Source organism: Synchiropus splendidus, chromosome 17 (genome assembly GCF_027744825.2).
Source record: "Synchiropus splendidus isolate RoL2022-P1 chromosome 17, RoL_Sspl_1.0, whole genome shotgun sequence".
NCBI lineage: Eukaryota > Metazoa > Chordata > Actinopteri > Syngnathiformes > Callionymidae > Synchiropus > Synchiropus splendidus.
In genome coordinates this window covers 9,177,563-9,198,024 of record NC_071350.1, presented here as the reverse complement: position 1 = coordinate 9,198,024, position 20,462 = coordinate 9,177,563, and the positions used below count along the sequence as shown (strand labels likewise).

At 42.6% G+C, this 20,462-nt stretch overlaps 1 protein-coding gene across 11 annotated transcripts in view; it reads left to right on the top strand.

The window, feature by feature from the left end:
- auts2a (activator of transcription and developmental regulator AUTS2 a) overlaps positions 1-20,462 on the top strand; it is a 274,712-nt gene that overhangs the window by 100,544 nt on the left and 153,706 nt on the right. For all 11 annotated transcript variants that reach the window (XM_053847999.1, XM_053847997.1, XM_053847994.1 and 8 more), the window contains one exon: positions 3,321-3,422. In XM_053847999.1, coding sequence (XP_053703974.1) covers positions 3,321-3,422 — 102 coding nt within the window. The remainder of the gene's footprint in view (positions 1-3,320; positions 3,423-20,462) is intronic.

The window sequence follows — 20,462 nt, the reverse complement described above, 5'->3', positions numbered from 1 at the left end:
CATCAATACATCCCAACTGGTTATGGAAACAATAGTGTCAGGACCATGAAAAAAAAGAAGGCTAACACACAACAGCTTGCAGCAAAACAAGCCGGTGCTCAGTGGAAATTAATGGCAGATGCATTTACGAGTAGTTTAAATGTTTCATTAGATGCTAATGTCTGGCTGTGTCTTTAATTGTTGTGAAATTAGCCTCTTGAATATTAAAACGATGTGTTTGCTGTATTCCTGCAGGGCCGACTCCGACACACTGTGCAGCCAATGTTGTGGCACTCAATAATGCAACTAACCTGCGAGGGCATGTGTGTTCGGGATGGCCTTAAATTTTGAGGAGCAGTTTAGTGGACGAAGCAGAAACGGCACCCATTCATCATCAGACGGCCGCATTAAATAAAAGGACCACATTCGCTGACCACTCGCGCTCACTTAATACAAGCTATAAAGAGGGAGGAATTCATCATCTTACCTGGAGAAAGAGTGGAAGTTTCAAACAAATGTATTCTCTGAGGTAATTTAAAGGGGCTCGGGGGGAAATTGAGGGATATGTGTTCAAGTAGCTGTGTAATCAGCTCTGGAACCGCCCGGAAAGATGAGTCCGTCTTTATTTGAATGGCCTCGTCTGACGTGTTCTTCAGGCATATTACACACACATTTCAGCTCCGTTCCCCATTTGAAGCTGCAAATCTGTGGTTAGAAGTCTGCATTCCTGATCTCTGAAGCTCGGCCTCGTGAAACTGGTGATATTAATAACTGAAATGTGGCAAATTATCAGGCTGACATCTTGAATTATATTCTTATACGTCAGTGTTTTTGGCCACAGAAAATATGCTGTTGCTATAGTTGGCTTGGATGGCTACAGTTGCATCAGTCAGAACTGGTGAATGTCCTTATTTAGTTATTAACCCTTTAGAAACTCACCCATTAAATTGACTGAAAATTCAACGTGTTTCTACTTGAACCCGTTATTAATTCTCCTGAACCGATAAAAAAAAAAAAAAAAGATATATAAATACAAGTAACATGTACGACTGGGATCCGTTCTGACCAACCGGTCGTAAGTCAGATTGGACCTAAGTCGAATGCCATTCAAAATGGCCGACCTGAGGGTTATAGGTGCTACTGTAGTGGTAGATCACTGTGTGAGAGTGAGATGCTGGGATACTGTGGTACACGTTGCCGGGCTACTATGCGCTGCGTGCCAGATATTGAATTGTCGTGGTCCTAAGTACGGGTGGACGCAAGTCGAGCAGGGGATCAGTCGAGCAGGTCATAAGTTTCTTGTATGTTGGCTGTTGCATTACTGAAGAGCTGAACTGTAAAGAAGAAAGCTGTGACTATTGAAAGTCCATTTCAGGTACATTTTAATCTATTCAACACTCTAAGAGGACGAGTCCAACCCATCCTCACTCCCATGGCATAATATTGATGTTGGGGAAAGTGGACATCAGTGTCCTATACCGTTGACGAATATAACATTTTACTTCCTGTGTAGCATTCCAGGTCGCACATGGATTGGGCGTCGCAGGGGGCGGGGCCTGAGGAACGGCTAGACATCCAGAGGCTCTGTTCACTGATTCATATGTCAGTTATGTTATGACCCCTTGTGCGCCTCTCCTCCTTGGTGACGGTACCAAAAGTCTCCATAAAACGCTAACTAAAACACACAGCCATTTGACAGGCTTTCAAATAGCAATTCAAACGTTAGATGTAGAATGAAAGGAGTGCTAACCCCCAGCTCCCGTGCTGCCGCTGGAGATGGGATGCAAAAGTCAACTTTCTCAACAACAATATATTACGCCATGGGAATGAGGATAGGTTGCAATGGCGAGTCATATTACAGTGAAATGTGCATTTTGTTGTGAGTTGTTTTGTGAGTTGGTCCTTTGTCCTTTGTGAGTTGCATAGCATTAAATGAAAATTGAAACAAAAACAATGGTTTCCTGTACGTAACTCTTGAGTGGAAATTCAGTTCAGGGCACAGTGGCCATGTTTGTAGTGTTTCCATGTCAACAAAAAAAGTATTGAATCAGTCTGTGTACGGGTTTCATTCTGGTGGGACGGAAGGACAAATTTCAATAACCTTCCCACACGTTACTGATCAGTTTATTATTCACTGGTTTTGTTTACAAATCCCAGATTTGTGGATTTTATTTGTCCATGGATTCATAAATGCATGAGCAGAGATCCACTGCCCTGCGGGGAAACTGGCTGCTTAATAAATATCATAGGTCCACATGTTTTGATGGAGGAGCAGTGGACCGGGGTGTAAACATCTTCCCTCTGTCTTTCTTCAAAGATCATCTCCAGGCCAGGCTGGAGCAGATAATATTCCCTCCTTTCATTTGGAGGAATATGAACTCCCTTCTGACAGCATGGCATTTACAAAAACGGCCCTGTATTGGGTGGGAGGGAATCATGTTGGAGGTAATTATGTGTTATCGCTTTGGTGGGGAAGCGTTGGTTTCGTCCGGCTTTGTCTGGCTGTTGCATGACCACACAAACGCATAGAACAAATTCAACACCGTGGCGACATCATGAAACTCTCTGAAGGAATTGTTCTCCATTCACAGCTGGTCGCAGTGAGAAAAGGGGGGACATTTTTTCCTTCAATTTTCAACTCAACTGGAGGTTCTTTGGTCGAGGCCTGAAAAGGATGCATTGACGGAGATGAGGACGACGAAAAGTCCTTTGTGTGTGTGTTAAACCAGTCTTTTTCCATAAGGTTTCTGCGCAGCAGTTTTCCATACAGTCTCTGCTTTTTATGTGCTCTGAAATGAGACCTCCACCGTGGGTCTGGGTTGGACGCATCCAAGGACATCAATCACAGAGTTGGGCGTAGAACGCTAACCCCACCTACTGTACTTCCCTCTCAGCCCTTCATTGTTCTCCAGTTTTTAAAGGGCCTTAGAAGCTCTTGGATTGGCACATCCTCAGCTTTATTCCTGTCATCTCTCGCAGGGCGTCTAGAGGATGACACTAACTGAGCTCCTGCTGCCTCAGCATGTGGTGTCTGCTTGGAAGGGATGGCGTCTCCATTTGAACATTCTGGAGAGGTCTTTGTCCCTGTTCTCTATCTCGCCGGCTGAGTGGAGCTTCCCACTGCGAGATCAGATGGCGTCTTTCATTGGCAGGCGCAGTGATGGCCGCTGAATAGACTCAGAAACATGACAGATTTACAGAGACAGCGCCGCTACTTCTGCCAGTTCTCACATATTCATGAATGGAATTCTGTCTGCGGCGTCTGCAGCCAGCGTTCTCCATGTACCGCGCTAAACTGGAAGCTGTCGACCCATGCTCTCCTTCTGTGTTGTTCCTTGCAGTTAAAGCCAGGGCAGAAGAATCGCAAGGACAGCGACAGCGAGAGTGTGAGCGGGGAGTCCAAACCATCCATCAGAAGCAGCTCCAGAGACAGACTGACCGATGTAAGTACCTGAGAGTGCAAAAACAAAAGGTCACCACCATTTTTTTCCTGAACAAAAAGCAACCATCACAGAGACAAATCGGGGCTTGTCTATGAAATTATTATATGATTATTATTTGAAAAACATGTCATTTTGGTTACACTTTAGAATGGGGAACCTATTTCACTCATAATAAAGTGAGTATTTTCTTATTTAGTGTTAATGATACTGTTAATATTGAGTATTAAGGGGGGTTTTACACTGAACTTATGTGATCATTCCTACTTACGCTACATACGCTACTTTATAATGATTAATAAATGGCTAATGTGATGCGCATACACATATTATTTAGCAATTTATTTTGGCTAGGTGATGTTCCCTAAGCTAAAGTAAATATTTATCTAAATATAATAGTAGAGAATGGATAATATGATGTCAATCTGAAGTATGTTCTCAGTTATAAAGTCATCATTTTGGACATGTAAACTCACACGTATACTGTACCTATGCATTATTAGTCTACCACACTCACCATTTTCACTAGAATCCCCCACAGTCTTTACCCTTTTCCTGACTCAGCAAAATGGTCCCTGCGATATGTCATTCACTCCAGCCAAAAACCTTGAAGTTTTACTACCTCAAAAATCAGTCTAGTACGACCAACGTCATTCATTCTTTTGTTTAGTCATAGGATATGTAGAATGTTTAGAACAAATGTAACACCATTAATGTTTAATCCATATTCCAATCTTTATTAACAATGACGTAGATCATTTCATTTAAAGTGTTAAATCTCCAATGATAGTCTTTTGATCTCATTTATTATATATAGTATATCTTACTACTGAAATAGTTTGATATTCTGTCATGAAGGTTTCACAGATGCCGAGGATTTGAATCTTACCGCACTGGCGTCACCATCATCTGACAAAATACAGATCTTTCCGTATGTTTTGCTTGTGTGTGTCGACTTCACTTCACAATTTACTGTGAAACCCTTTAAAGACAAGTCTGTCTCGTGAGCTTTTGTCGGAGAGAAGAAGTGGTAAGTTCATAATGTGCTGTAATCAATTAGCTCTGAATGTCTTCTGCTCTTCAGGCTGTGTTATTCTGCCTCTGTAGACATTCTGTTGAATCTTCTAAGTGCACTTGTGGAATACTTCAGATGAAGAGGACTCTTCCTCACACACACACACACACACACACACACACGCGCACGCTCTCCTCCTGACAATGGTCATGAGTGAAACACAAGGATGCTACTCACCCTGATCGCATTGTCTCGCTGTTGACTGGCATGGAAAACAAAAGCTGACGAAAATGAGCATTTATCTGTCCCTTTACGCTGTGAAACATCCACCATGTAAGGCGAGCTGGCTGAAGAACCACCCTCCGCCTCCGCCGCGCCTTGATCTGTGTGGAGAATCTACTGTGAAGCGATCAGATATCTGGCCATAATTAAAGCTGTCAGTCGGGAGGCGAGCGAGTCTTTGAGAACGACGCAGCCGAACAACTGAAGCAAAACGGATTCTGCATGTAGCGTGTCACGATGCTTGACTGGGCATGAAATGAAATAAGTAATTTGATGTTGACAACAGAAATTGAAGTGATTCTAGCAGACTGGTTGGCGATGGCAGCGCCGCAGCAAACCAGAACGAGAGATGAGCACAACAGCCACTTGCAAACACTTTGTTGTGTTGTGATGTGTCTGACCTGATACACTGTTAACAGTTTACTCGCCTTTTGTGGGGTTTTCTCTGTCGTCTCCTATTCAATGGATCGACGCTACAATGGTTTTCAGTTTGATATAAAGGTGGAAATGGAAGTGACAGAGTGATAGAGTGCAGAATTGCTCATTGCATTTGAAAAAGTCCTTAAGTTTAAGGCAACACTAGTTTATATTGTATTAATTGTAATTCGTTGTTTTGTGTTTTCTTCTATAAATCCTCAATGTTCTCTTACAAGGTCTGAGTTTTTACTTTGGCCCTGGCTCATACATGATATGGAAAAGGAGTGTCAAGTCAAAAGGACAGTAGAAAATGTCTGAAATTGAGCATGAATTTTGTGACTGCATTGTTGTAAAACAAGGAGAAAATGGAGATCAGTCTAAATATGCTACAACGCTAAATGCTTAAAATGTTGTTTATATATTTGATTTTATGTAAAGTTTCTCAGTCTAATGCGGAAGTACTTTTTACAAGATTTTTTTCTCTTTTTTTTGTGTGTATTTGAGTCGGAAGAAATATTGCAAAATCATTATTAGGACTAGTATGTATTATGGATCTTAACATTTCACAATTATTACTACCTTTGGGGCAGGACTCTATCTATCTATCTAGCTCAATATCCTATATATAAAAAAAAAATCATATATATAACTACAAAATAACTTCAAATGTCCAAGTAACAAATTATTAAATAAACAAATATTAAAAAAGTGCAACTTCTTTTGGAGTTGTGATCTGACTTCAAGAGGTCGTTGCATACATACAGGAAATGGTCTGCATGTGGCCCCCCGACCGCACTTTGCCCACACCTTTTATAAGGGGCTACACAAGTCAGCCAATGCTGCTGCTCACAGATCTGTGGATCCTCGCGGTTCCTGTGAGACAGATGAAGTTGACATTAGAAATCGCAGGCTCACATCCAGCCATCTTTCCCATCGTATCTCACTGCTGGACATATTTAATAGGAGTCGCTCATTTATTTGAAATAATGAGTAGCTGCGGTAGGTACAGTGTTTTATTACCCAACTGGGACTTTGCTGTTCATTACACCAAAAGATGGAAACATTCTGCTGACAGATGAAACCATCCCCTCTGTGATCACTGGTTGCTGGTTATTTTTTGCAAAATATTTTTTTGACAGAGGAATATTAAAGCTCTGCTCTGGCTGCCTTTTCTGCTGCTTACTTCTAGCACAATTGAAAGTGCATGATCTTAGCGTCTTGCTTATATAAGTTTTACATTCTCATTCCTGAAGAGTTTATTTTTCAAGTGAGAATGTACCAAAGTAAACTGAACAACTGAATGAAAAGCTTCTCCTTATTATTTTTCTATTTCATCTGATGTTGACTGCACTCAAACTTTGGTTGCAAATCCTCCCCCGTTCAGCTGCTAAGATGTCCAGAGTACCCCATCAAAGTCGGACTCAAGTATGCCGTTTTCTCCTGTCACTGAATGTCGGTTTTGACTATACAGTAGCGTGCGCTTCCTAAGTGTGCTGTAAGCACTGCCAGTTTTAAGTGGAGCAGTTGCTCTGAAAACAAAGCGTCAAGTCAGTCATTAGTAACGGCGAGTCGTGTTCAACAGGAGCGAGCTTTGACCCGCGCTGTTCATTAAGACCGACAGTTTGCTAATGGTATTTGCCGGAGCACTCCCTTTCCCTCACGGGGTGGCCACGCTCTGATGCAGCAGATGAACTGAGCCTGCCGACCTGGCAGGGGCGAGCAAGGCGACGCAGGCCAAAGGAGGTCAGGCCTGGCGGCTCCCTCTCTGCTACCTAGCTCTTGCTCCGCTCCTCGCTCCGTACCGCCAGCTCATTAAGTCATACAAATGGCACATCATGTCGGCGGCGTTTGCCTCAACCCCAAACCCTGGCTAAATTGGCAGGCTTACCGCATTTGCTCAGAAACGCCGGGTTCCCTTTTGGGTTCGTTTGAAGCCGACATTGCCGCCAACCTCCCCCTCCCACTGCACCCCATCCCTTTCGTCTGGGTGGCAGCCATTCAGGCAGGCAGCCGAGGGAGTCGGCCGTATCAGGGAGGGAAGGCGGCCGGGGAATGAATCACTCCCGTTTAGTCTCTGCGGCAAGGGGTGAAATGCCATCATTACCCGACTGCCTATCAAATAAATTGGCAATTACGGGCCTGGGATTGCAAGTAAACAGCATGTTACTCCTTTTTTTTCCACCCAAGGCTCTTGATGAGAGACGGGCGCAGTGTGGAGAAGCTTCAGAGTGCTGGGTCACAGCCCGGCAGTTGGTGTTAGCCAGCGCAATGAGACACACGAGAGTCGAGCTCTAATGAATGCAGCCCTGCATTTCATGTCCAGGCCAGTGACAGCTTCCTGGTGGACCTGGTGTTCACCCTTCCACTGTGTTGCCCATCAATTGATGGCACATTGTTCAACTGTTTCTTTGCTGACCAGGGCTGGACTAACTATTGCTCTAACCACGTTTTCTTCTCTCTTCTTGGCCCAAAAGCGTCTTTACATTGACCTTTTCTCTATATTCCTTCTATTTAACTTAATTTGAAAATAAGTTAGTGTCACAAGTTTGGGCCTCAATGAGTTTTCTGTGCTAACTTACCCAGCGTGACAGCATTCATGGCGACAGCCTTTTTCACACAACTCCTTGGAAAGCTGCCCTGGATGTTCCCTGCCTTGAACATAATACATTCTCACTCCTGACGTGCTGAAACTTTTGCTTCCCCAGTTGGCGGCGAAGTCGGCTATGAGTTGGTGCACGAAGGTTTTCATTGAATCCCGTTTCCCCTTCCGTGCCATACCCTGACACCATTGGTGTCTAGTCACGCAAATAAAGGAAAATGGTTAGGTATAAGTGCTGACTTAAGGTTTTGTTTTACCATTCAGAGACTTGTAACTTGGTCTATATGTGTCAGGGAAGTTTTACCTTCACCAGCAAGCACTCTGATGAGACGGCCATAACACCAAGAGTATGGACTCTCGAGGAGTGCTGTGAGGCTGCTTCTCACGCAACCAACGCAAGGCCGTTGGCGCACCGAAGAGCTCAACGCAGTACCTCTCTTTTTATTACAGATGACAAGAATAACAAGTCACATGATCAGTTACACAGCTTTTCTTAACAGATCACATTCAAATGAGTAATCTATATAAGGCAGGTGAATAACTCGGGCAGATGAATATTCAAGGCAGATGAGTATCGCATCCTTCTGTTCTTTAGCTGACATCTGAGTGAGTCAGGCGCGACCCACTCCTCTTGTCTGTGAGGTTTGATAACGAAAGAAAACATTTTGTTCTTCACAATATAGCACCTAGTGTTATAGGCAAGACCACAACAACAGAGGCCAAGACATTATAAAGACTGTAGAGTATCTAGACCAAGGCAAGACCAAGACATTTATATTAGGAATCTCAAATGGGGCTGCAACTAATCTATTCATAATTTTTTCGATTAGTCGACTAACCTTTTAAAGGAACAGAAATGAACTGATCTTAATGATTCCAGAGAATGTGATGTTTTCTCACTGCTTCTGAATAACAACCAGTCCCTGATGCAAGACCGAGACAAGACCGATTAAAAAAGCATGTGATACCAAGACCCTAAAAATGTCAGATCTCCAGTACTACGACACACTAATAGCACCTCATATGTTCATGTGCATCAGTCACAACGCAAATGTCGGCCCCATAGCTACTGAGCTCCACCATTCTTGAAGAACGCCACACAATGTTTTGGGAGGAGGAACGAAAGCATGGCACGCAAAAGTCTGACAATCGTCGAAATCTGATGCCTTTGGAGTGAGAATGTGTTGGAATCATACATGCTTTAGCGTGAAACATTGGCTCAGATGAAGACGGATGCAGCTTCACCTCTTCCTTTTGTCATTTGACTCAACAGTCTGAGATTAGAGACATATAGAGAACCAAACAGTGTTGTCTTAATGCAACCAATGTGTTGCGTGTCTCTGATTTTAGAGTCAAGTTACAACATGTTTGCGCATCAGCAGTTACATGTTTTGCTTCTATTATAACAGTATTTCTACAAATCAACAATGTGACTGCGTATGAGAGGATTATATGGTTTGTTTTTACTTGATATAGTTAATTACATTTCAGCTTGGTCGTGACATTGTTATTGGAACCTAGTTTCAACAAGACACAGCACTGCAAGAGCTCTTTTTTTTTTTTAATTGAATGGAGCGTTTTTAAATTGCGGGGTTACTTAAACCCACTCTGGTCCTTGCTAGCTCGTCTTAAAATGAGAGGGGTTTCTTGTGGCGAGGTTTTAAAACCTTGTTTTGTAATGAAACATCTGGAAGTGATAATGTTAAAAGTCAAGCACATCATCTCTTCCTGCTTTTGAAGCGGTTTTGGTCCAAACGCAGCCAAAGTCTCTCTTACGGCTCGTAAAACTGTACATAGTTATTACTGGCTTTCACATGAAAACACAACAGCCTATTCATAATCCCGCGCCTCTGTGGTAAAACCATTTAAAAAGCTCAAGTTACGACTCCTGGCATTGGATTAATGTCATAAAGTGTCTTTGTTGGTGTAAAAGTTCACTGTTATAATTGAATTCGGTGGAGCTTTAAAAGGCTCCGCATGTTTTTCTTGTTCAAACTGGCGGTGCGAAGTCTGTCACACGCTCGGCTCCTGAACCGAGTCACCCGGTCCAGGGGAGCTGCTTGTGCCATGTGGACAGAGCCGTGCCCATCCCACCTCCTCAATACATTCTCCAATTATTTCCTGACACCCGGATGTAAATGAGGTCGCGGCCCGCCTACATGCGCCGATATGCTGGACAATTTGCTCCGACACAGAACTTGTAATTGCTCACATCAATTATCTGTCTCTTTCTCCCGCTGCCGCACAGTAATTTGAAATGTTTCTTATTAGAGACCAGCATTTAGATCTGGATGTCGGCATGCTATACCTATAATTGGCTCATTATCATGGGATCATACTCTGCGGAGACCTGGCGCGCATGTGCTGGTGTTTTGAGGCTGCCAAACAGGCAGCGGTTGCACTAGTTTCTTAGCAAATGCTTTCATAAGTTATCTCTGAATGTAAAGGTGAACATGATGCCAGACCTTCCCATTCAAAACAGCTTCGACTAAACATGTTTAGTTACCATAACTGGATAGGTTTCTCTTTTTTTTTTTTTTGGATCAAATTTTTTGTTAACAATTTGTCAGAAAAATACAAGAAATGCATCGCATTTACATCAACACCCCCCACCCAACTTTCTGGCGGCACACCGCAGAGTCTCCATTTTCAGAATATATATTAAAACAAACAAACAAAAAATTTACACTTTCCACTCTCTCTCTGATCTTAACATATATTGAGTTCCAGGATTTCACATTTTTTATGCTTGCACCATGCATTCACGCAACCGATCTCTCAATTTGCACAATAACCAGTAGAGTGTTCGTCCATTGCGATATTGACAGAGAGTGGGGCGGTTTCCATCTTAGAGCAAGCATCTTCTTTGCAGCAGCAAGGCAAGTCCATAAAAGCCGTTTTTGTTGGAGGGACAAATTCAAGCCGGAATCATCATGAAGAAGCAGTAGTTTTGGTGAAGCTGAGATTTGTAGATCAACAAGATCACACACATAAGCAACAACTCGTTTCCAGAATGCAAACACTTCAGGACACTCCCAGTACATATGAATAGGTTTCTCTTCTGGATAGGTTTCTCTTCAGCTCTGTCTTGTTTTGATGTGTTTTTAATTGCCCCGCAATAACCGCCCCCTTTCTCAGTGCGACTTTGAAGTTCTAACCATCAGCAGCAAGACTGACAGAAGTTTATATAAATTCTTATTTGAAGCATTTCTTCCTTGTTGCCTGACTGTCCTTTTTTACGCAACTGGTAAAGCTTTCAGACAGTTTTTGTGCACTGTTCGAATTGTTAAAATTGTGGCTGTCAATCTTTTTTATTTTTTTAAATCTTGTTTCATAACACTAAAGCAGATTGAACTTGCGATTAATGGCAAATAAAACTCTTGGTTTAGGTTATTTAGAACAGATTAAAAGTTTTTTATCCATTGAAAGCATGATTTTTAAATGAGTGAATGTACCAAATATGTTTCTTATAAATGTATTTCTTCTGCATACAAACACAATACAATAATCATCTATTGTAATTGTGTTACTATTCGAATTTAATGTTCAAAATCGAGCTGAAACAAGCTGATTTTGAAGTGGTTCATTCAACAATTCATACTAACAGTATAACGCATAACTGAAATTCCTGAAAATGCATTGCACGTGTGATCACAACTACTAAATACTCATTTGCACGTATTATGCGCCATTATTCTCAGTATTGCAAAGTCTGATTTTAGGGTGAAGATCTCAGAAAGGTCTTTGACAGAAAGTGTTGTCAATAAGGCTGGGAATCTTATGGTACCTCACGATACGATATGCGATGAACGGCTCACGATAACCATAATATCTCGACATGGCGATACTGCAATTACCAATACATTGCTCTCAATAACCTACAGTTTATCTGCGCATTTATGGAGTTTATGAATTTCCTTTGCCTTGGGCGAATTAAATGGTAGCTCCGCCCGAAAACAATAGTCCAGACTTGGCTGCGCCGATGAGCTTGTAGGCACCGTTTTCTCCGCTACGAGCTGCGGGTGAACGAGGTGGCTGTCGTACTGCCAGTGTATCATATTTTTGTATGAGAGTTCTTACAAAAGTCTTTATCCAGCTTTGTCCCATCCACAGAATAAAACTGCTGTTGGTTTCGTCTTCACCCGAATTTTCAGCTACTTGTGCTCTGGAGCGCCCCCTGGATGCTGGAGACAGTGACACACAGTCCCCACTGCCCTCAGTAACTACGGAACGATGAACGGGTGTATAGCGGCTGTGCTTAATCAATAATAATGAATAGAGCTTATCGATAATATATCTTAAGGAGAAATATCGCGGTTGTTTGCCTTATTGATATTTTGTCACAGTCCAAGTTGTCAATGTGTGTTTTTTTCCTTGTTTCAGTGGGCTCACATTAAATTCCACTGTTTGAGTCAGTGATTCAAATACAGTAAATTCCGGACTGATCATGCAGAAATATATGAAATTCAAGGCTCACTGAGACTCAGTCTGTGTTTATTTTGTTAGTGAAATAAAGTCCGGTTTGAAACCAACATACTGAACATTCATCCTACAATACTTCCTATAATGCTGTTTTCCTCTTCTGTCTTTCATATTTGATGGTCATAATTAATAAGAGTCAATGCCATGGCGCGTTGAGCACATTTTCTCGCTGTCGGTGCCAGCTACTGTTGGATTCACGACGCCACAAACACAAACTCTCTGGAAGCGCCTTCACTTCTGACTCTAACTCAACCTGAGGAATGGGCTGTCTCAGCCATAAACACTTATTTCCATCAAGTCCCCTTTTCTCTCTTTGCGGTCGCTTTTATTTCTCGGTTCCATTTTCCCTTCAGTCGCCTGCAGTCGGGCTGTCATGAACAGATTGTGACACTTTGTGACATGGCAGTCGTGCAAAATGAAGCCTTGGCTGCCAGGCCACTACCCTGACAGCTGAGTGTCTGTTGGGGACTGGGCGCAGTCCTGTTGGGTCGCTTGTCTCTACAGGCGCTGGAGGGTGTCTTCGGCTCCACGCCCACTCCTTTCATTTGCTGGCTTTTAATGCTGAGAAATGGGATTGGAAATGCACTGTCGGACGCTGTCGTGAGTGTGGAACTTTCTAATCCAGAATTATCGGCAATGTTTTGCTGCACATGAGGGAACATCAATGTGCAAATCAGCTCGGCCTCACACTGGGGAGGTGGTGAAAGTACGGCACTTTCAGCCTCTCCACTCCACTGTTGAGACATTTGTATCTTCTGTCTTAAACATTAGAAACCTTCCAAGCCACTTTTAGTCAATATAACAAATCTACTGATTCATTGAAGCTGTTCAGCAAAGTAAGGAAGATAGTAACAAGCTAATGCCTCGATGCAATGCACCGATCCACATTATTTCACTTCCAATCCAGTCCTACTTCCTGAATTCCAATATCTGACAATACAGATATTGTTCTGATCCGATACATTATTTATTTTTTTATTATTTTCTTCATTATTGTTTATTGTGTAGTAGAAAAGGCAGCATGAGGTCAGTATCAGACCAGAAAGGGAAGTCAGACAGACACATATCTGACTTGACAGGGTTTATCATCAACAGTTAATATTCATTAAATCCAAGACATATACTGTGTCTGTGTACAAGAGAATTAAAAAGCTGCGTCATTGGACCAGCAAAATGGCATTTGCTCTTGTAGCATAATTCCACTGTTTCTTTGAAATAAAAGTTCAATACGGAGCGGGGGATTGAGTTCTGGAGTTCAATGCCCAGCTGTTTATTTTCCTGACTGAAGGACACAATACCACATTTGAAATGCAAACTCCGACATGACTGCGCTGTTTGTTTACATGCACAGGCTGCACCGTCTCACTCCCCTGTATAGGATAGAGGTGACATACTAATACTTACATTACATGTACTTCAAGTTCCAACTGACTCACTAATACCTGAGTGAAGTCATTCCATATCGGAGACATGTTCATAAGACGAGTCTTAGCTCCTGAAGCTGCTGAATGCTCGCATGCTAAATGGAGGTATGTCGCATTGCTTCTCAAAGATGCAGTTGATGAAGTTCATGAATCGATTCCATAGTTTGCAGTGAGCGAGCAGAGCTGCTGACAGGGACGAATTTTCAGTGAACAACATGAGGCTTACTCTCAGCTCATGGATCGGAAACCTCCGCCGGTTGTATCTGCACTTTGTGATCTGTGATACACGTCGGTATACGGTACTGGCACTAGGTTCTGGGAGCAGCATGACTCTCCACTCTTCTATTTCTGAGGAGATATATCGGCATCCTCGATGAAATGATCTCGGCAGTCGATGAAAAACATGAGGTGGAGACTTGGAATGAATAAGGTTAAATGTTCCTTTTAAGGGGCCATAGTGCACCAGGCAGGAAGCTTGGTGTAGCTGCAACCTTTTCATTGCGCGCTGCTTTCACCTACTGCTTCAGATATACAGTTCCCATTCTCCACAAGTGGGCAGACCGTAGACTTGATTCCATGCCTTTCATCGCTCAGGAACATCTTGGTGGTGGATGCTGCTCAGGCTGATGCCGACTGACTGAAATCCCTCAGTACTGGGAATGATAAATCTATTCTCATGGAAGATTAATGGACTGCAGAAGGGGTGTTGAATGTCATTGTTGAAGGTTGAAAGTATTGAGCGCCTGAATCCTATCCATATGTTTTCAGGAATGACATAAATAGGCTCAGCCGGAATCCATTTTGACTTATCAAGCTTAAACCAGTGCCAGAGCTGTGTGATACTTGCCAACTATTCAGCCTCTGAGGCTTTCAATAACAAATCCTATTCCACATAATTTCCACAGAAATTGGCCATGGCTACGCACTGCAGCACCGTCTTGTTTTTACTACACATCCTGCTGCTTTTGGCTATATATTACTTCCACCTTCACCCGAATCCAACCCTGTAGCCCCAATTTTTAAGTCATCTGCTGAGGGAGTCTCTGCTCTCTTTGTCTCTGCCGTTTCAGAGTGGAGGCTGTTCTGGTGGGGTACGTTGAATAAGTGGAGCCTGAAGGAATCTCTACAAAGGTCTCAGACTGATTAGATGCATGCGGAGCCCAAGGAAAGAAGGCTGGTTGCCATAGCAATGGGAGAAATGTGGGAACTGTCTACATGAGGGAGAAAGGGGAAGTAGTGCTTTCTTTTGTGATGGGAGGTCTTCATTGACTGACACTCCCCTTTATGAACACAGGCAGACCCCGCATGTAAAGAGGTACATACACATTCGCAGCAGCACATTACATGCACCTTTTACCCCCCGAAGAGAATGTGTTCTTCAATCACAATGGCCTAGTAGGGGTCTACTCGGACCCGAGCTGGAAGCCAGGCACAACACAATCCGAGACTCCAGGAGTCCAGAACCATCAGAGACATGATTACTGGCTATTCAGTGCTATGCATTGTTGCGTCGCCAGAAATTCATCCTCGCACTCTCTCGGCTCTTCTCGGCGACTGAAAACAAAGAAAAGATTGAGGGGGGGAAACGCACCCAATCGTTCAGCTGACATGCTTTTGCTGGAGTTTCAATTTGACTAAAGTAATTTATTCCAAATCTCCTACCGACGCGATCCTGGCATCTTTTCCAACCACCTGAAAGGAAGACGTCTGTGTGTATGTTTTATATATGGGAATCCCTTGTGAGGCTGTGTTTGTACCAGGGAGGGTAGCTGCAGGGTTGCAGAAGCTGTGTGGGAGTAGGTTTGTGTTTTCTTGGTTTCTTTGACTGACACCAGGGAGAGGATTGCTCCATGTCGACTGCACTACAAGAGCTGCTAGTTCATGAACTTGGTCCAGCAGGCCAAAGGGAACAGTGGAATATATATATATATATATATATATATATATATATATATATATCACATGGATGTGTTTCAAAATACAATGAAAGATTTGACCTGACTTTCTCCTGGAACTGTGTTGACCCGCTTCTGTGTTCCAAAGCAACAGCACATTTTACAGTACTTTGTGAATGCATGTTGTCTTTAATAGTAATTCAAGTTATGTGGCAGGGGTGAGGAATAATGGGGTCTTTTGAGAGGGGCTGTTGAGCCAAAATACAGATTCACAGAGAAAAAGAAGCCTGAATGTGATGGAAATACTTGGGAGGAAAACACCTAAGTAACAACAACGATTAGAAAAATGTTCAATTTGTCCATGAGATTATAAAAACAAGCTTCAAATATTGAATCTAAATGTTTTCTACACGTATATTTAAGATTTTCTCCTCAAAGATGGGCACTTTAAGTAAATATGAACCAAGCTATACTTATGGTGACCAATTCTTTCGCAAGTTTGAAGCCTCATTTAAGGCCTCAAAATAACTTGGCTAATAAAATTGAATTTAAGTTGAACCACTCTGTTGTTACCTTCAGTGAAAAACTAAGGAGTGTGTAAAACTGTAAAAATAAAACTAATGTAGTTGCTAATACCAGTGAGCAAGCACTCTACCCCAGTTATTATAAGGAGTAGAGCTGTTCTAATACCATTTGTTATACCCATGTGATGGAGCGGAACATCCTATTATTCTGGAAACTTGTTGTTTATGAAACAGGTTTTAAGGAGCAAACTCAACAGAGTGATTTTTCTTCTCATTTTACAAAGTTGTTTTCGAGATGGAGAGCTGTATGTTCAGTCTCATACTGGTGTGTGAGTTTGACAGAATTACTGTGAGGCATTGAATGTCACATCACTTCTATTTCAGAGGCTCGCACACTTCCCCTCAAACCACAGGACAACTGTGCCAAGAATGAATAAATGACTATGGAAAGACAGACAGCCACGTAGATCAAGCAAGAAAGACGGGGGTTGTGCCAGTGGAATAACAGTTGTGGAAGATTATTCCAGAGACATTATTTCCCTCAAGTCGTGGGCTTAAGTCAAATTTGAAGGAGAAATGAAATTGCCAGCAGTGAGAAACCAGACAAGGGAGGCGTTCATGAGAAGAGAAATAACATTTTCATTTGTTCCTGTCCCACTGGGAGACGAGCAGCCTTTCGGTAAATAGAGGCAGCTATGAGAAATGATTTTTCGGTCAGCAGGATATTGTTTTAAAGCTCACTTATCCATCTGCAATCTAGATATCAGGCCCTGGTGAACCGCAGGACGGCCTTTCTGCTGTTGCCTTTATGACACATAAGTGTTTCCCTCATCTCGTCTCCAATTGTCTTTTTAGTGGCTGCTTTTCGCCGGGCTGCTGTAATGTATGTGGCTCTGCTCTTAAAGTCAGACGTACAAGGACCAGCTGATGCTTCTTTTGAGATTCGCTGCTGATCCTGTCTGTGGATTGAAATCAGTATCTCGCCCCTGTGACGGAAATTACAGGCTGTCAAAATACACTGTCCTTCGCTTTTGTGGAAATTGGTTCAAAATACTCTCTGGCACTTGTTTTTTTTGTCAAGTCATTCTTTCGCCCGTGCAACTGAACTTCTCTTGGATTTGTTTTATTGTCATAACATAATGGTTGGCATTTCATCTGTGACTGATCATGGAACTCACAAAAACCAAAACATCATTTACGCGACTGAAATTCTACACACATTCTCTGCACCAGAGCAATGTGATATGTGGTTATTTGGCTTGTATTATTGGTTCATACGTGATCTTTGGAACCCTCTTTCGTTGAATTCAGTAGCTCTAACAATTCAAGAAAATATTTGTCATGTTTGTGTGTCAAGTGGCATTGTTAATTTATTGGCGATACTGGATTTTACTCATCGTTGACTTATTATTTTTATATTATATATTATAAGTCAATATTTCTTCATCGTATTTGTCAAATGAGTGAAAGCAAATTTTGAGTCCAGTTTGTGTTCTCGCAGCAGAAAAAGTCAATATGCTATATGCACAGCTAACATGCAGAAAACGTATCATTGTGGTGAAATGATTAAATATGAAGTAGCAACTATGTTATGTAAATTTTAAACAGTTAAGAACAGCTATTTTTTCTGGTGCCACCTCGGTATAAAACTGGAGAGGCTATGGTCCAAACTGTGTTGGGTGTTGGTGACTCTGCCACTGTGCTTTGATCTGGTCGAACATGTTTTTAAGATACCATGCCTCAAAACAATCACTGCCTTGTTCTCCGATATGTTTGACGGATGACAGCGTCTGTGAACCTACTGAGTCTTTGTGGAGGAAATGCGTCCACTATATTACGATTCATCATTAATCTGCAGCAGCAAAGCTTTGATCCGGAGCTGTCAGCAGTGATGTACTCCCAGGTGATTCCGTCTGCTCTGTCATCCAGTATCAGCCGACACATAAAGCATTTGTCACATGTCCCGTTCTGATTATGGCTGATATTGACACTGGCATTGAATAAATGGAGGCAGTAAGAAGATTAGTGTTTCCCCAAGAGGCGTGTGTCCCACAGCTGCATTTATTCCTGATGAGCCACGCTGAGCCTTTTGACAGTCTCGACTCGCACAGGCAAATCCCATTTCTCAAGACTCGGGGTGTAAATACAAAGAAGTGGGGTCGCTTCATCTACTGGCCATCTTCAATGGAGAAGCAGCGGTGCCACATAGAAGGAATTAACACTGACCTTTCTTGCAGTAAAATGGCAAAAATGACCCGTGTAAGTGGTTAATACACAGGTCTACAAACAACAAACATGACTTTAATTGCATATAAAAGCTTTATTCTTAAACCATTTTAGAGCGTCCGCAAGGACACAATGCCGCTAGTTTTTATGAGTAGAGCTAGAATCGTTTATTGTTTATTGTTTGAGGAAAAAGACTCTTGTCCGCTGCAGAGTGTCAAGCAAGCATCTAGCGGTTTGTGGGAACTGTGTTTCTGTTTAATATCGCTACTAATGTCCACATCCAACTTTCCTGACTCACGTTTCGTGTTTATGAAGTCTTCCTCTCCATGATGCAGTAGGTCCGTCACCCAGATGATGCGCCGTTATGAAGTTGTTTCTGAATAAATCTCGGTGAAAGACCGGCGAGGGCAAAGCCCAGTATTACGTCACAATGGGCTTCATTCTGCCTCCAGAGCAGCCCTGACCCCGCCCACCTCCTGATTCAAGTGGGTTAGCTCAGCTGTTGAACAAGACAAATTATTGACTTTGGAGACTTTATTGCTAAACGCGGCAGTGAAGTCACCGCCTCTGGTCCACTAAAGCAGGAGCTCCTTGTATTCTCATCTCTAAACAACCAAGCACGCGGACACGGAACAATGCATGTCGGCTTGTTTGAGCTGACATGGAAGTGGGGCTTTGGCTGAGAGCGATTTTAACCTGCAAGTGTGACGTTTATACGGTGTTTCATCGTGCACAGAGACACGGTGAGCTGAGGCTAGCTGTAGGTTTCCTGCTGACCAATCACAGCTCAGCGAGCGTGGCAAGAATAAGATGTCAGCTCCTGCGAAATATTTCAAACCATAGAGACACATTATGACAAACATTTTAAAAGACCTTCAAAATTGGATCCTCTTCGAAACAAACTCAATATATATATATATATATATATCCTCACTCTTTTTGTTTTGAGTCTTCTCGTTCTCGTCTGTCACGTGTTTATTTCCAAATCTCATTAGCTTCAACGTTGTGAAAGCTCAAATAAACGAATTAGCTGTTAGCAGTTTAAAAGGACTCACATCAGCTGTGTTTGGATAGATGGCCATGAGGGTTCACAGGGCCTTCTAGTGCAGGGGATTGGATAGGATTAACCTTGGCCTGGCCCTCTGGCCCCGAGCCCAGACAGGCCAGGAAGAGTGGAATTAGCCACGGCAGGCCGGCCATCTGATTTCAAGCCCTCATCCAATTACTGCCTTATCTCCTGGCCAAATGAGATCAATGCGCGCAGGCCAGGGATACCTGGCGGAACGGTGAAGGTGCAAGACTCAGCAGTGGGGAGCATGGTGCTTAACTCCTCCAGGTCCCTGCAACACACTGGGCATGTGTACAACGCTCCGCTCAGTGCCATTAGCTCGCAGCCTCTGGTGACGCCTGGTCGACACTTTGCATAAGGACAACAAGGTGTAGCGCGAGCGCGCGTTTGTAGCTTTTATGTTTAAGTGCTGCGCTTAATAAGGCGGATAATGTGCATAATTGTGGCTTTACCTTTTATACTTGGAAAATCTAAAGTAGATAAAAGCCATCCTAGACGGGATAACAATATAATTTACTCTGGGTGGGTAAAATGTAAAAGCACTTTAAATGATTGTATCGTAGTTCAAGCTGTTGAACAAAGATGGACCATGAGGTGTCGCCTACCTGAAAACCTTTGATGTTGCAGTTGGAGGTTCTTTCGCTTCACTTAACACGTTATACATAGCGTATGACAAATGTCTTTATTCAAATGAATTACATGCTTATATATATTTGGTAAGTTTCTCAAACAATTTGAATGCATATGCATAATACGTCGCCTCAATGATACGCTTATAGTATCAGCTATTGCAATAAATGACTGTTGTTTTGTAGCCATCAAGTGGTATCTGAAGACATCTAGTAAAAGCTCCTAATATGAATGAAAATTCTATTCTACGTATCTGAAGTGTGTGTTTTTTATGTTAGATTCCTGACGTAGCTCAGGTGCTTCTTTGTGAGGAATGGAGCTGTTGCACGAAGGTGACTACGGAAATGGCCTTGAATTGGCAAGCCAAGGTTTCCCAGTAGAGGTTGGCCGATATATCGCTTTGGCCCATTTATATTGGCCGTTTGGGGCCATTTTTCGCCCATCGATCCATATCACTATCCTATCAGTCCCTGCTGATAT